At 34.0% G+C, this 13,787-nt stretch overlaps 1 protein-coding gene across 1 annotated transcript in view; it reads left to right on the forward strand.

Moving 5' to 3' along the window:
• Positions 1 to 6,776: 6,776 nt before the first annotated feature.
• The window catches only part of IQUB (IQ motif and ubiquitin domain containing), an 85,012-nt gene continuing 78,001 nt past the window's right edge, over positions 6,777 to 13,787 (forward strand). Inside the window, exons 1-4 of the mRNA XM_003789818.2 lie at positions 6,777 to 7,167; positions 9,908 to 10,042; positions 13,266 to 13,427; positions 13,519 to 13,691. Coding sequence (XP_003789866.2) covers positions 6,777 to 7,167; positions 9,908 to 10,042; positions 13,266 to 13,427; positions 13,519 to 13,691 — 861 coding nt within the window. The remainder of the gene's footprint in view (positions 7,168 to 9,907; positions 10,043 to 13,265; positions 13,428 to 13,518; positions 13,692 to 13,787) is intronic.

Raw genomic sequence — 13,787 nt, forward strand, 5'->3', positions numbered from 1 at the left:
ACAAGACTCAGGATAAAGGAATGGAAAACAATCATCCAGACAAATGGAAATCAGAAGAAATAAGTGGTTGCAATCTTTTTTGCAGATACAACTGGATTTAAACCAACAAAAATAAGGAAAGACAAGGATGGACACTACCTGCTTGTTGATGGAAGCACACAACATGAAGAGATTTCAAAAATTAACATTTCTGCCTAACTGAAATCTCTTCGATTTATTTAAAAAAACCTTAAATGATCTGAACAGTATATCTTCTTACACTATAATAATTAGTTCCTACAAATATAGTTAGAAACTTTAATACCACTTTAACAGCCTGGACAGATCCTCCAAGTAGAACTAAACAAAGAAATTTTATAATAGTCTTGAACATGACCCTAGAATGAATGGCTTAACAGACATCTGTAGAACATTTCATCCTAACAAAACTGAATAGACATTCTGCTTATCAGCCTATAGGTCATTCTCCAAAACTGATCATACCTTAGGACACAAGTCTAACCTCAACAAAGTCAAAAGAATAGAAATTATTCTTTGTATCTTCTTGGACCATCATGAAATAAAAGTTGAACTCAGCGGTAACAGAAATATTCATACCCAAATAAAGTCATGGAAACTAAATAACTTTATCAAAAGAATGAGATTAAGATGAGATTAAGAAGGAAATCAAAGATTTCTTGAACAAAATGATAATGAAGCCACAAATTATCGAAACCTATAGATACTGCAAAGGCAGTCCTAAGACAGAAATTTATGCCATTAGATGCCTTCATCAGGAAAACAGAAAGAGAGCAAGTCAACAACCTAATGGACCATCTCAACTAACTGGAAAAGGAAGAATAATCCAACTCTAAACCCAGCAGATGAAAATCAATGTATAAAATTAAAGCATAATTAAACAAAAGAATCATTTGGAAGATCAGTGAAACACAATGTTGATTCTTTGAAAAGATTAATAAAATTGATAAACCCTTGGCCAGACTAACCAGAAATAGAAAAGTAAGACCTATAACTTCAATCAGTAATGTAAAGGAGAAATAACAGATATCACAGAAATACAAAAGATCTTCAATTATTATTATAAAAACCTCTATGACCAGAAATAAGAAAATCTAGAGGAAATAGACCAATACTCGGAAGCATGCTACCTTTCTAAACTCAACCAGAAAGAATTAGAAATTTTGAATAGACCTATATCAAGCACTGAAATAGCATTAACTACATACAAAACTTTCCAAAAGAAAAACCCTGCATCAGATGGTATCACACCAGAATTCTAACAAAACTTCACAGAGGAACTAGTATCTATATAGCATAATTTATTACAAAATATAGAGATGGAAGGACTCCTCTCCCAACATGTTCTATGAAGCAGATATCACCCTGATTTCAAAACCAGTAAAAGACCCAACACAAAAAAGAAAACTATAGACCAATATCATTGATGAATATTGATGCAAAAATATTCAGTAAGATCTTAGCAAGCAGAATACAACAACACATTAAAAAAGTTGTATATCATGGTCAAGTGGGTTTTATTCCAAGGATGTAAGGTTAGTTTAATATACATAAATTTTTAAATGTGATTCACCACATAAATCGAAAACAAAGACAATGTAATTCTTTCAATTGATGCAGAAAAGGCTTTTGACAATATTCAGCATTCTTTCTTGATAAGAACACTTAAGAAAATAGGTGGAGGTGGGACATTTCTTAAACTAATAGATGCCATCTACAACAAACTCATGGCCAACATCATATTGAATAGAGTTAAACTGAAAGAATTTCTGCTCAGATCTGGAGCTAGACAAGGATGCCCACTGTCACCACTGCTATTCAGCATAGTGTTGTAAGTCCTAGTCATTTCAATCAAGCAAGAGAAGGACATCAAAGGTATTCAGATGGGGACAGAGGAGGTCAAACTCTTGCTCTTTGTGGATGACATGATCTTATACCTGGAAAACCCAAGGGAATCAACTACAAAGCTCTTAGATGTGATCAAGGAATATAGTAGGGCTTTGGTATACAAAATCAATGCCCACAAATCAGTCACCTTCATATATGCTAGAACAGTCAAGATGAGAATAAAATCAAAGATTACGCCCTTTACACTGCTCCAAAGAAAATGAAATACCTGTGAATATATCTAACAAAGCACATGAAAGATCTCTATAAACTATAAAACTCTGAGAAAAGAAATAGCTGAAGACGTAGCAAATAGAAGAATACACCATACTGATGGCTGGGAAGAAATATACAGATTTAGTGAAATCCCCATCAAAGCAACAATGTCATGCTTTGACAAAATTGAAAAAATACTTCATTTTTATATGGAACCAGAGAAAAGTCCTAATAGTCAATGAAATCCTAAGAAATAAAAACAAATCTGGAGGCATCACATTACCAGTCTTCAGGTTATGCTAAAAGTCTGTAGTGATCAAAACAGCATGGTATTGGCACAAAACCAGAGACAGATCTATGGAATAGAATAGATAATCTAGAGATAAACCCAGCTGCATATCACCATTTGATTTTTGATAAACCTAACAAAAACATGCATTGAGAAAAAGATTTCCTATTTAATAAATGGTTCTGGGACAACAGGTTAGCTACATGTAGAAGTCTGAAACTGGACCCACACCTCTCACCTTTGAAAAACATTGATTCTTGCTGGATAAAAGATTTTATATTTAGGACACAAAACAATAAATATTCTGGAATAAATTTGGGGAAAGTGCTTAAAAACATTGGCCTGGGAAAATACTTTATGAGGAAGACCCACCCCCCACCTCCCACCCCTGGCAATTGCAGTAGCTCCAAAAATAAATACATGGGATTTAATCAAGATAAAAAGCTTCTGTACTGCTAAGGGTACAACAACCATACCAAACAAACAGCCTTTGGAATGGGAGAAGATTTTTGCATGTTACAAATTTGAGAAAGGCCTAATAACTAGAATCTATAGAGAACTCAAATTAATCAACAAGAAAAGAGCAAACAACCCCATTTACAAGATAGCTAAAGACTTGGAAACTTCTCTGAAACGATAGATAAATGGCCAACAAACACATGTAAAAATCCTCATTGTCTTTAATCATCAGAGAAATGCAAATCAAAACCACTCTTAGATATAAGCTAACTCCAGTAAGATTAGTCCACATCACAAAGTCCCTAAACTGCAGATTCTGTCATGGATTGTGGAGTGAAAGGAAAACTTCTATGCTTGTGGGATTGCAAACTAATATAACCTTTATGGAAAGAAATATGGAAAATCTTTAAAGAACTAAAAGTCAACTTTCCATTTGATCCTGTAATTCTATTACTAGGTATTTACTCAGAAGAACAAAAATCACTGTACCGCAAACACATTTGCGCGGGAATGTGAATGAAGCCCAACTCATAATTGCCAAGTTGTGAAAGCAACCCAAATGCACATCAACCCATGAATGGATTAACAAACTGAGGGACACGTATGCCCTGGAATACTATTCAGCCATAATACAAGAGACCTTACATCTTTTATGTTTACCTGGAGAGAGCTGAAACATTTTTTTTAGTAAAATATCTCAAGAATGGAAAAAAAAATCCACTGTACTCAATACTAATACAAAACCAATATATAAGCAATTATGCACACACATAAATGATAAAACGCAAATGTAGTCTAGCAAGGGGGCAGAGAGGAGGGAGAAGAAAGTATGGAGGAAGGAGGGTGCTTGGTGCGAGGCGGAAGGGCAATTGGTGAGATTTCACCTAATGTGTACAATGTGAGGGTATTCACCATGCTTCCTGGGTGAAGTGTTCTTCTACAACTTGAACTTTACCTCAGAAGTGAGAACAATATAACTTACAAATTTGTACCCTCATATTAATTTGAAATAAAAAGATAAATATTTTTAAAAATTGAATTATTATTTAATTCTCATTCCACCTTTTTTCTTTCTTTATTGTTCTGGAATTTTCAAACTTTATTTTTTTTATTGTTCATACTCGAGATTTAAGTAGGCATATTTAACTTAATATATTCCCTAATTTTATTAATAGTTTAGTCTGGTCTTTTCCTTCTCAATTACATATTATTGTCTAATATTTCAATTTTCTATTATTTTTGTATTGACAATATTGTTTGGATTTATTCATATGTTTATGAGGTTGTGTGTTCACCTTTCTTTTTTGCACATGAGACTTCTCTTAGGATCTTCTTCCTTCTTCATGTGTAGCCTTTAAAAATTTCTTTAGAGAAGAAATCTTGGTGGTAATTTGGTAATTTATTTGTAAATACTTCTGTTTTCTTTCTTAAAAGGTAATTTTGCGGGGTATACTATTCTAGGTTGATAGTTATCTTCTTTCAATTAGCCTATTGTTGCTTCAGTCTTTATTTTTCTGATTAAAAATTTACGGTCATTTTATTTTTTTTCGTTTGTATTAGTGTCATCAAATTAATATGACTCAAAACAGTAGATGATATTGATACAGTATTCCACCACTCAGGGATAGACAAGGAGCCTCCCATTCTCTAGGCCCAGGTGAGCTCAGAGGTCAGAGTGCCATTTCTAGGCACAAGCAGACTGCCTTTTTCCAGACACACCCTCTGATCTCTGATAAGATCATGAATAAAGCAGCCTGTGATGGTTTTTTGGGTGGTTCCACCTTGGGTAGGAGGGGCACACACTCTAATCCCTTCTCATGGACAAAGTTTATAAAGGACCTGATAACGTCTCCCTAGTGAAGGAGGAACTACATTCATTCATTTGTTAATGCCCTCATTAACTTTGAAAAGATGTTTTTCCATCTACCAACTGCCAGCCATGTGTAGTCCTCTAGACTTAAGACCCCTAGATAAAAGAGCCCACGTGGATACTCCGCTGTGAGGTCTTCAGTTCTTCAGTAGAAGCTTGGTGCTTTCTACTTCTTTTGTATTCCTTTCTAACTTCTAATAAAAGGCCTATCTTACCACTGATCTGTGGTCCATGGGTTCATTCTTTGAATCCCCAAGACCAACGACCCACTGAAGAGCGAAATTCTGGTATCAACATGACACTTTACATTCAAGATCTTCTCTTTGTCTTTGATATTCTGTAATTTTATTATAATGAATATGGTTAGGAATTATTTTTATTTACTCTGTTATGTATATATTTGTGTTTTGCTTCATGGACCTAAGGATCTATATCTTTTTATTAGTTTCTTCTCTTCCATCTTTTTATTATTTCCTTCTGGGACTCCATTTTGACATATGTTAGAGCAGGGGCTAGCAAATTTTTTGTGAAAAGGGATTCAGGGGCCTTTTCTTTTAGGCTGCATAGGCCACATATAGCTCCATTTGTATATTTTTTGTTTTCATAGTACAAAGCCATTCTTCACTCACAACAGAATATATGCGTAGCAAAAACATAGTAGGCTTTCTTTTTCTTTTCTTTCTGGCTCTTTGTTGCTCATATTTTTCATATCCTCCTGTCTTTGCATACTTCTACTTACAATTTTATTTGTCCTTCAGTTCATTAATTCTCTCTTCAACTCTCTCTAGTCCTATACAGCTTATTTATTGAGTTTAACCATTTTGTATATTTTTATTTCTGATGTTTCCATTTTTAAAAATTTGTCACCTAATAGCCAAAAAACTCCACTGACAATGGGTGATTTTTTTTCTTCCATAAGGATTTTTGCTCAGAGAAGAAGCCCCCAAAAGAGCTTTGCCACCTGACAACTATTCCAATCTTGTCCCTGCTATTGTCATAGAAATCTCACCTTGGGATGATCTCTCTTATTCTCCCTTTCTGGCTTCCAGCTTCTATAGGTAGACAGACTCCTTCCTATATTGGGTCCTTACCGTTTTGATCCAACTCCTGCCTTTACAGCCTGGCTCTTGAATACCCTGGACTACCCTGACCCAAGCTTCTAGGTGCTGCTATCCTGTTTTCCAAGCCCAAGCACTTGGTTGCTGTAGGTGTGACTGTACTTAGCTCCATAGTAACCCCTATTTGTTGTTAATATGTTTATTTGGGGGGGGGGAATAGAGTTCATTAAAGACCTCTGCTATTAGTTTTTGGTTAGTGGTGGGTTCAGGCCAGCGCCCTACTCCTTTGAACCACAGGTACTGCCCAAAGAGTGTTTTCTGTTAGGGTACAGTTGCTGTGAAGCTGGCTGGTTCCTTAGAGTTTCTAGTCTTTTGTAATACCAGAAGCATAAATCTATGTCAGTTTTGTATCAGAAAAAAAGTAATTCAAAAAATCCTTCTTTGACAAGACATTCTTCATTGAATTGGGAAAAGATGACAAGATATTTTAAAGAATTTTTCATATATTCTTCAGAGAATGTTACTTTCAAATTTATTGTTTTGGAGTTCCCTTTTTGTTAGTAATTTTTTACTTTCCATAGTATTTTATTTTAAAAAAATTACCAATATTTTGGGTGGTACCTGTGGCTCAGTGTGTAGGGCACTAGCCCCATATACTGAGGATGGTGGGTTCAAACCCGGCCCCAGCCAAACTGCAACAAAAAAATAGCTGGGCTTTGTGGTGGGTGGCTGTATTTTCCAGCTTACTCAGGAGACTGAGGTAAGAGAATCGCCTAAGCCCAGGAGTTGTGTGATGTCACGGCACTCTACCGAGGGTGATAAAGTGAGACTGTCTCTACAAAAAATTTTCTACATGATGACATTAGTAATATAATTAACATTAAAAATAGTAAGCAATATTACACTAGCATTGAATTTGATATTTGGTGTACAAACTTATCTATGTAGTAAATGTGTTTATTTTTCTTAATTCAGGAAAATGTCTGATCAGGAGGAACAGTTTGATGCTGAGGATAAAGTTGAGTCAACAGAAAAAAATGATGATGCTTCTAACACTGTCAATATTCCAGTTCCTCCAGAAGAGCCTCAAGAGTTAGAGCAAGCTGAAGAGTATGAGTATGAGTTAGAAGAATACAGTGACAACTATAAAATACCTATTGAGGAGGAGAGTGAGCGGAGCTCTTCAAGCCTGGATTCAATCTATGAAGAACTCATGGGAAAGGATATGCCCCTCATGGGGATTCCACCTACACAAAGACAAGAGCACTACTCAACACTAAGTCCAGATTATGATAACCTGGCATTTCTGGATAAAATAAAAGCTATAAGGTCATCTTTGCAAAAATCTATACAAGATTCTTCAGCAGCAGGTATCACCTAGGGAAGATAGGATATTTCATTTCCTCATTTCAACAAGTTGTTGCTCTTTCTTGTTTGTTTATTTTTTGCTTGAAGATTTGTTATATATTTGGTATTACTTTCCCTGTCCCTTATCCACTGAATTTTTGTAGTTATGTAATTTGAAATCTCTTAACTACATGTGAAAGCTTCTCTAACCTATAGTACCTATTCTTCCTCAATAAACATGCATCAGCAAATTTTTAGTTAATATTTATGTTGTTTTCAAATATTTTATTTTCAAATACTTTATTTGTTTTAAAAATATTTAGGGAACTTTGCAATTTTTTTTTTGACTGGCCATTTGAAATTAATTGTTATACATAGTTCAGATTTCCTAGTTTTATATCTAGTGCTCATTCCATATATCATGTTGCTATTATGTATTTCTGTAGTCTGCAGTTAATCTTATATTTAGCTTCAAAAAAATCATCTCTTATGTTTAGCTTCAGAAAAATACTTGTTGTTTTTTATTGTAGGTTAATTCGAAAGACATAAAAACAATGTTGATGGCTTGTAGCAGTTATTACTACATTCTTAGTAACAGCAAAGGGAGAGAAGCAATACGGTGGTTACACTGAGAACTATCCTACTTGTACCATTAACTGACTGCTCTTTTTCCTCCTTGTCCATGATTTTTGAGAGCATGGCCCATGGTTTAACAATAATAACAGCAGCTTAGATTGGCTGATCAAACGTAGTTTTTGAATGCAGTGGAGTTTACCCGCATGTGATATGTCCAAGCAATAATGAAAAGGAGGAAGGATAGAAAACTAATTAAGCCAAATTATACCTAACTGAAGTGGGTGTCTCCCAATTTTATTATTCATTGTAAATTTGGGTTTCATTTTTGGATATTTCTGTCATTCTCTGATATTGTAACGTATCAAACACATGGTGATTTAAAAAACAGTTGCCTTGGTACTGTGCAGTTTGAGTTTCAGTCCCTTAACACACCTCCCTTCCCAAATCTTAAGAAGTCACTGTATAAAAGTTTTAAAATATATTGATTGTCACTTTTTATACTCATAAAACAATTAAAATCACTTTTTGATAATTTAACATCTGTGAAACTGTTCTCTTTGTTGATAGAGAATTGTGAAAACAAGTTTTAACAAGCTTGAAGAATCTCAGCATCACCAATGTCTAGTAAAATTTTGTTACAGAACAAATGTTTTGTTTAGCAGTAAAGAAACTGTTATGTTATCCATCTAGAAATAAACAAAACTTTTTGGCCTTCAGTGTACATTCTATATTCCATATTACTTATTGTACCTTTTTCATTAAAAATTTAAAGTCTATAGATCTAAAAGAAAAATAATTACTTTATATTATTTAGTTTTAAAATACTTTATTTCTCTTCCTATAATTTGTGAACAGATAATAATTTTATAATATAGTTTTTAAAAATTGTTCCCAAAGTATGTAGTATTTTCATCTTCATATTGTATGTGTGTACCATCAAAAGCAACTTCTAGTCCTTATGACATGAGTTGAAGGGGAATAAAATGTTAGTCTTTTCAAATAATTTAACCTCTGAGCACATTGTACCTGCTAACCCTTAGTCTCATGGGGCACTGATTTTTTTTTTTATGGTAAGACATTTAAAATTTAATCTTAGTTATTTGAAATATACCTTTGCATGGTGTGCATCAGGCAAAATCCCATGACATGTTCTTCCTTCTCCCACCAATTTCCGTCCCCCCTCACTTCCTTTCTTCCTTGTCTCCCCTCCCCCGTACCCCCTCACTTCCTTTCTTCCTTGTCTCCCCTCCCCCATACTAGACTATTTTGTGTTTCATCATGAGTGTGTGTTTATATATTGGTTTCTTAACGGTACTGAGTATATTAGATCCTTTCCCCCCTATTCGTGACATATTTTGCTAAGAAGAATGTGTTCCAGCTCTATCCAGGTAATAAAAGATGTAAAGTCTCCATCTTGTTATGGCTGAATAGTATTCCATGGTACACATGTACCACAATTTGTTAATCCATTCATGGGTTGATGGGCATTTGGTGGAACTAAATGGAACTAATGCCTTGGGGCATCCTCAAGGAACTAAAAGTTGACCTTTACTTTGATCTCACCATTCCATTACTAGGTATCTACCAATAAGAACAAAAATCATTGTACCACAAAGACATTTGCACCAGAATGTTTAGTGCAGCCCAATTCATAATTGCCAAGTTGTGGAAGCAACCCAAATGCCTATCAACCCACGAATGGATTAACAATTTTTATTTTTAACATGTAAGCATTTGAGCGTTTTGATTTCCTATTTGGTAACACAGGGAGTGAGTTAAATAATGTCCATTCTCGTGTAAAGAAGATGTAGTGCATTTCTAAGTTCTGGGACACCTTCTCTATCTCAAAGTCTCCTATTTCTACATTCACTCTATGAAAATGCCTCCCTGATTTTCTGAGATGTTTCCTATGCTTATAACTGAATAAAATATAAAGTATTGAACATTGATGCTAATTCTCGAGATTATGGATTAATTTACGAAGCAAAAGTTGCAAATGAATGTTGATCACTTCTCTTATAGAAACTTAGAAGTAACCCTTATCAGTGAGGTGTGGGAGGCAACATGACAAAATCAGCCTGCCCTCCATTTGGTTAGGGATGGACACATTGTGTATCTGTGTGCTATAGTTTATTGATCCTTGCTATATTTAACTATCTTTTTTTTCCTTTCTCTTTTCATCTACAGTAAAAGTTGTACTTGTTCCAGTGGGTCAGGAGATTACAATGCCTTTTAAAGTTGACAGCATTATCAAAAACCTCAAGGATCATTTTTCACTCCTATTAGGTGTTCCATATTATGTACTGCAGGTAACCCATGCAGGTACGTTTGGAGGCTGGTAAAAGTCATCAAGACTTCTCTAATTTTAACATATAAACAATGAAGAGTTTTGACTTGTTAAATATCTTGCTATTTACTATGTGAACATTATATTGTGCTAATGCATCCATTAATTCAACGCTTTTTTATTGAGGACATACTTTGCTCTAGATACTGTGCTAAGTAATGAAGATACAGAGAAACACAAAACAAGATTCGTGTCTCAAGTTGCTTATGGACTAGTAAGGAAGGAGATGCATCTAATAGTGACCACAGAGTGTGTAAATGCTTTACTGAAAATATGCACAAAAAGCTAAGAGAACAGGGAGAAAGGGACCTCCCTGGGAAAGTCTAGAAAGTTTCATTTAATAAAAATGAAAATATGAGAAAATCTGGAACTTTGGGGAAGTGGTAAGGAGTTTTGAGTGGCTGTAAGTAGATTATACATGGGCAGTGGAAGGAGATAAAATGGAAAAGTAGATGATAAAGGAGAATGTGTAGAAGAAGACTGAAAATGGTTTATACAGGTTTTATACATTAAGGTCAACTTACTTTCTCAGGATATCAGGTTTATTTATATTTTATGAATGATATTGAGCAGCCTACTGAATTTGTATTACCTTTGTGTCATGAGAGGACATAGTCTTTGTAACCGGAAGAATTTATCTGACTAACATGGCTAAATGTATGTTTCTATAGAATATATCTGACCAGATCCTGATATTTTAGCTTTAAAAGTTTTGGTATTGACTTATGTGCATGCCACAAAAAGTTTCTAGAGAAAAACCAATTCAATTTTAAAATTATTTAAAAATTCTCTTATAGTGAATTTCCTCTAAAAGTAAAATGTTCATATTCAAATAACTGGTTAATAATGCTAGATTGGGCAAACAAAGCTAAAATTTAAATAATTGTTAGTATTAATAATGATAATGATGATGATTTGTAAAGATGGAATCTGAAACTGCTGGACATTAACTAAAGGCAGAGTTCAAAATTGGAGACGTGAAAGACTTTGAGGTTGGAGTATCTGGCCAGTGGTACTTAAGGTTCTTTCTATTCTTTCTTTTCATGACCTTTCTTCTTTATGTGGAAGTGCCAGGCATCACCACTGGGTAGTGGTTTATGTCAGCAGCAATTATAAAAGACCTTGATTTTATGCCCTCCATCTTCTAAGATAGGTGCTTTTAGCAAGTACTAGAACTGGTGCTCAAGTTGGGTGGGACTAAGCCCACTACATACATAAGTAGAGGAACAGAAGGGTTCCGGGAAATCAGTACTCGTTTTAGATGGCTGTGGTCGCAATAGTTCTGGAGGCCAGAAATCCTAAATCAGTTTCATCGGGATAAAGTCGAGGTGCTGGCAGAGCCAGTAACCCTGTGGAGGCTGCAGGAGAGATTCTGCTTCCTCGCCCTTCTAGCTTCTACAGTTGCGTTCAGTGTGTTCATTGGCTTATTGAGTCCTTCCATTTTCAAAGCCCCCTGTCTTTGCTTCTGTCATATTGCCTTCTCCTCTCAAATCTCCTTCCTAATTTTGATAAGGACACCTGTGATTACATTCAGGGCCTGACCAAGAACCCAGGATACTCTTTCCATCTCAAAATTCTTAATCCAATCTGCGAAATCACTTTTGCCGTTATAGGTCCTAGAGGTTAAGATGTAAGCATTTTGGGGGTCATTATTCAACATATCACGAAGCTGATATGACATTGATATTAATTTTTTAAATTAAAGAATTTAGGATATAAAATTGAAACACAAAGATCTTAGAATGTGCTTTCCTGAACATAGCTAAAATAGACTACAGATGGTCCCTCACTTATGACTGTGTTACATCCCAGTAAACCCATCATGAATTCAAAATGTCATAAGGAAAAATGCATTTAATACATCTAACTTACAGAACATTGTAGCGTAGTGTAGCCTACCTTAGATGGGCTCAGAACACTTAACCTTAGCCTACAGTTGGGCAAAATCATCTACTACAAAGACCATTTTATAATAAAGCTTTGAGTATCTCATATAATTTATTGCATACTGCATTAGAAGTAAAAAACAGAATGATTATATAGGTACTCAAAGTGTGGTTTGTGCTGACTGTGTATCACTTGTGTACCATCATCAGGTTAGAAAATTATAAGTCAAGCTATTGATAAGTCAGACATGATCTATAGTGGGGTTAGATCTATTTCTAAGAATGAGTATAGTTTTGCCCTGTTCTGATTCCAATTTATAACTTTGGAAGAAACTTTCAAAGGTTGATATAGAGTCCATCAATAAGATTTCCATGACACAAAATAGCAGTCAATAACATTATTAACTTTTTGTATACTCATAATAGATAAAGAAAATTAATCGACTCATTGAATAAATGGTAAAGTGGAGGTGTGAACAGGGAATAGAAGTTGAAACAATAGCAATATAAAAATGAAATGTACTCAAGGCTGAGGTTTACTTTCCTCTTGGCATGAATTGATTTATATGAGTTTCTGATTATGAAAAGAGAAAAAGGAAGAGATTCTTTGGAATTCTGCAGATATGCTTTTCTGCATTGGGGACAGAGTGGAATGGGCATTAAAATAACTGTCCTTTCCTGGATACAGATATGTTTTTTTATTTACCTATAACACATTGTGGTTTTATAAAGAGTCAATATTTAGAATATGATTTTGCTCATACTATAGCATGTTTTATTTTTAAATATTTATGATTATTATATATTCATATTTATATTTGAGAGTTATAGCTTTATAATTCTGAATGCTTGCTCGAGAATGGCAATATTAGGACTCTATTATAGAGTTTTCTGTACTAACATTATAGCAAGAAGTGGAAACAATTAATACTGTATTTAGTAATTAAATGCTAAGTGTTTCTGTAAGTATCTTTGATGTTTTCTACCTCCTTAAAATGAGCACAAATAATCAGCCATTTTTAGAAATCTAAAATATATAAGCATCATGGTGTCCATAGTTAATATATTTTAGACTTGAAAATTAATACAAGGGTAGATTATTTTAGTGTTCTTGCCACAAAAATGGTAAATATGGGAGATAATGTGTATGTTAATTAGTTCTATTTAGCCATTTCACAATGTGTACGTATATCAAAACCTTATGCTGTACATCAGAGATATATACGGTATTTATCCATTAAAAACTAAAAAAGAACATCAATGAATAGTCATTTCTTTGTTATAAAACTTAAAATTTAATTTTGTATTTTAGGAATAATTCTTAAAAATACTGACACTCTACTACAACATGGAGTTAATCCACAGGAAGTTGTACAACTGGAAATTTCTTCCGTATATCCAAATAAATATCCAATTAAAAGGATACAAAGATTATATGATGTCTCTCAAATCATAAGTGTCACCGTACAAACTGGTTGGTTATTTGAGGCCTTTTAGATGAAGTATTTTTGAGTCCCTTTGTAGTTGAACTTTCATTCAATCTTGGGTTTTATTTATTTTTTTAGGAATTGATCAATACCAAGAGGTACCTGTTGAAATTTTAAAATGTGACTTTCATAAACCATTTCTTGGTGGATTCAAGCATAAACTAACAGGAATAGAATATCACAATGCTGGAACCCAAACTGTACCTAAAAAGATTCCTGAAAGACTTGGTTTATTTTGTAGGGATACACAGGTAATATTTAAAATTTTCCATTTAGATTTTTGAAGCTATTGAATCAATAATAGTTATACTGTATGACTCTCAAATTTTAAAAAAAGTTTAGTAATT

Source organism: Otolemur garnettii, unplaced genomic scaffold (genome assembly GCF_000181295.1).
Source record: "Otolemur garnettii isolate 467f Iridium unplaced genomic scaffold, OtoGar3 scaffold00037, whole genome shotgun sequence".
Taxonomy (NCBI): Eukaryota; Metazoa; Chordata; class Mammalia; order Primates; family Galagidae; genus Otolemur; species Otolemur garnettii.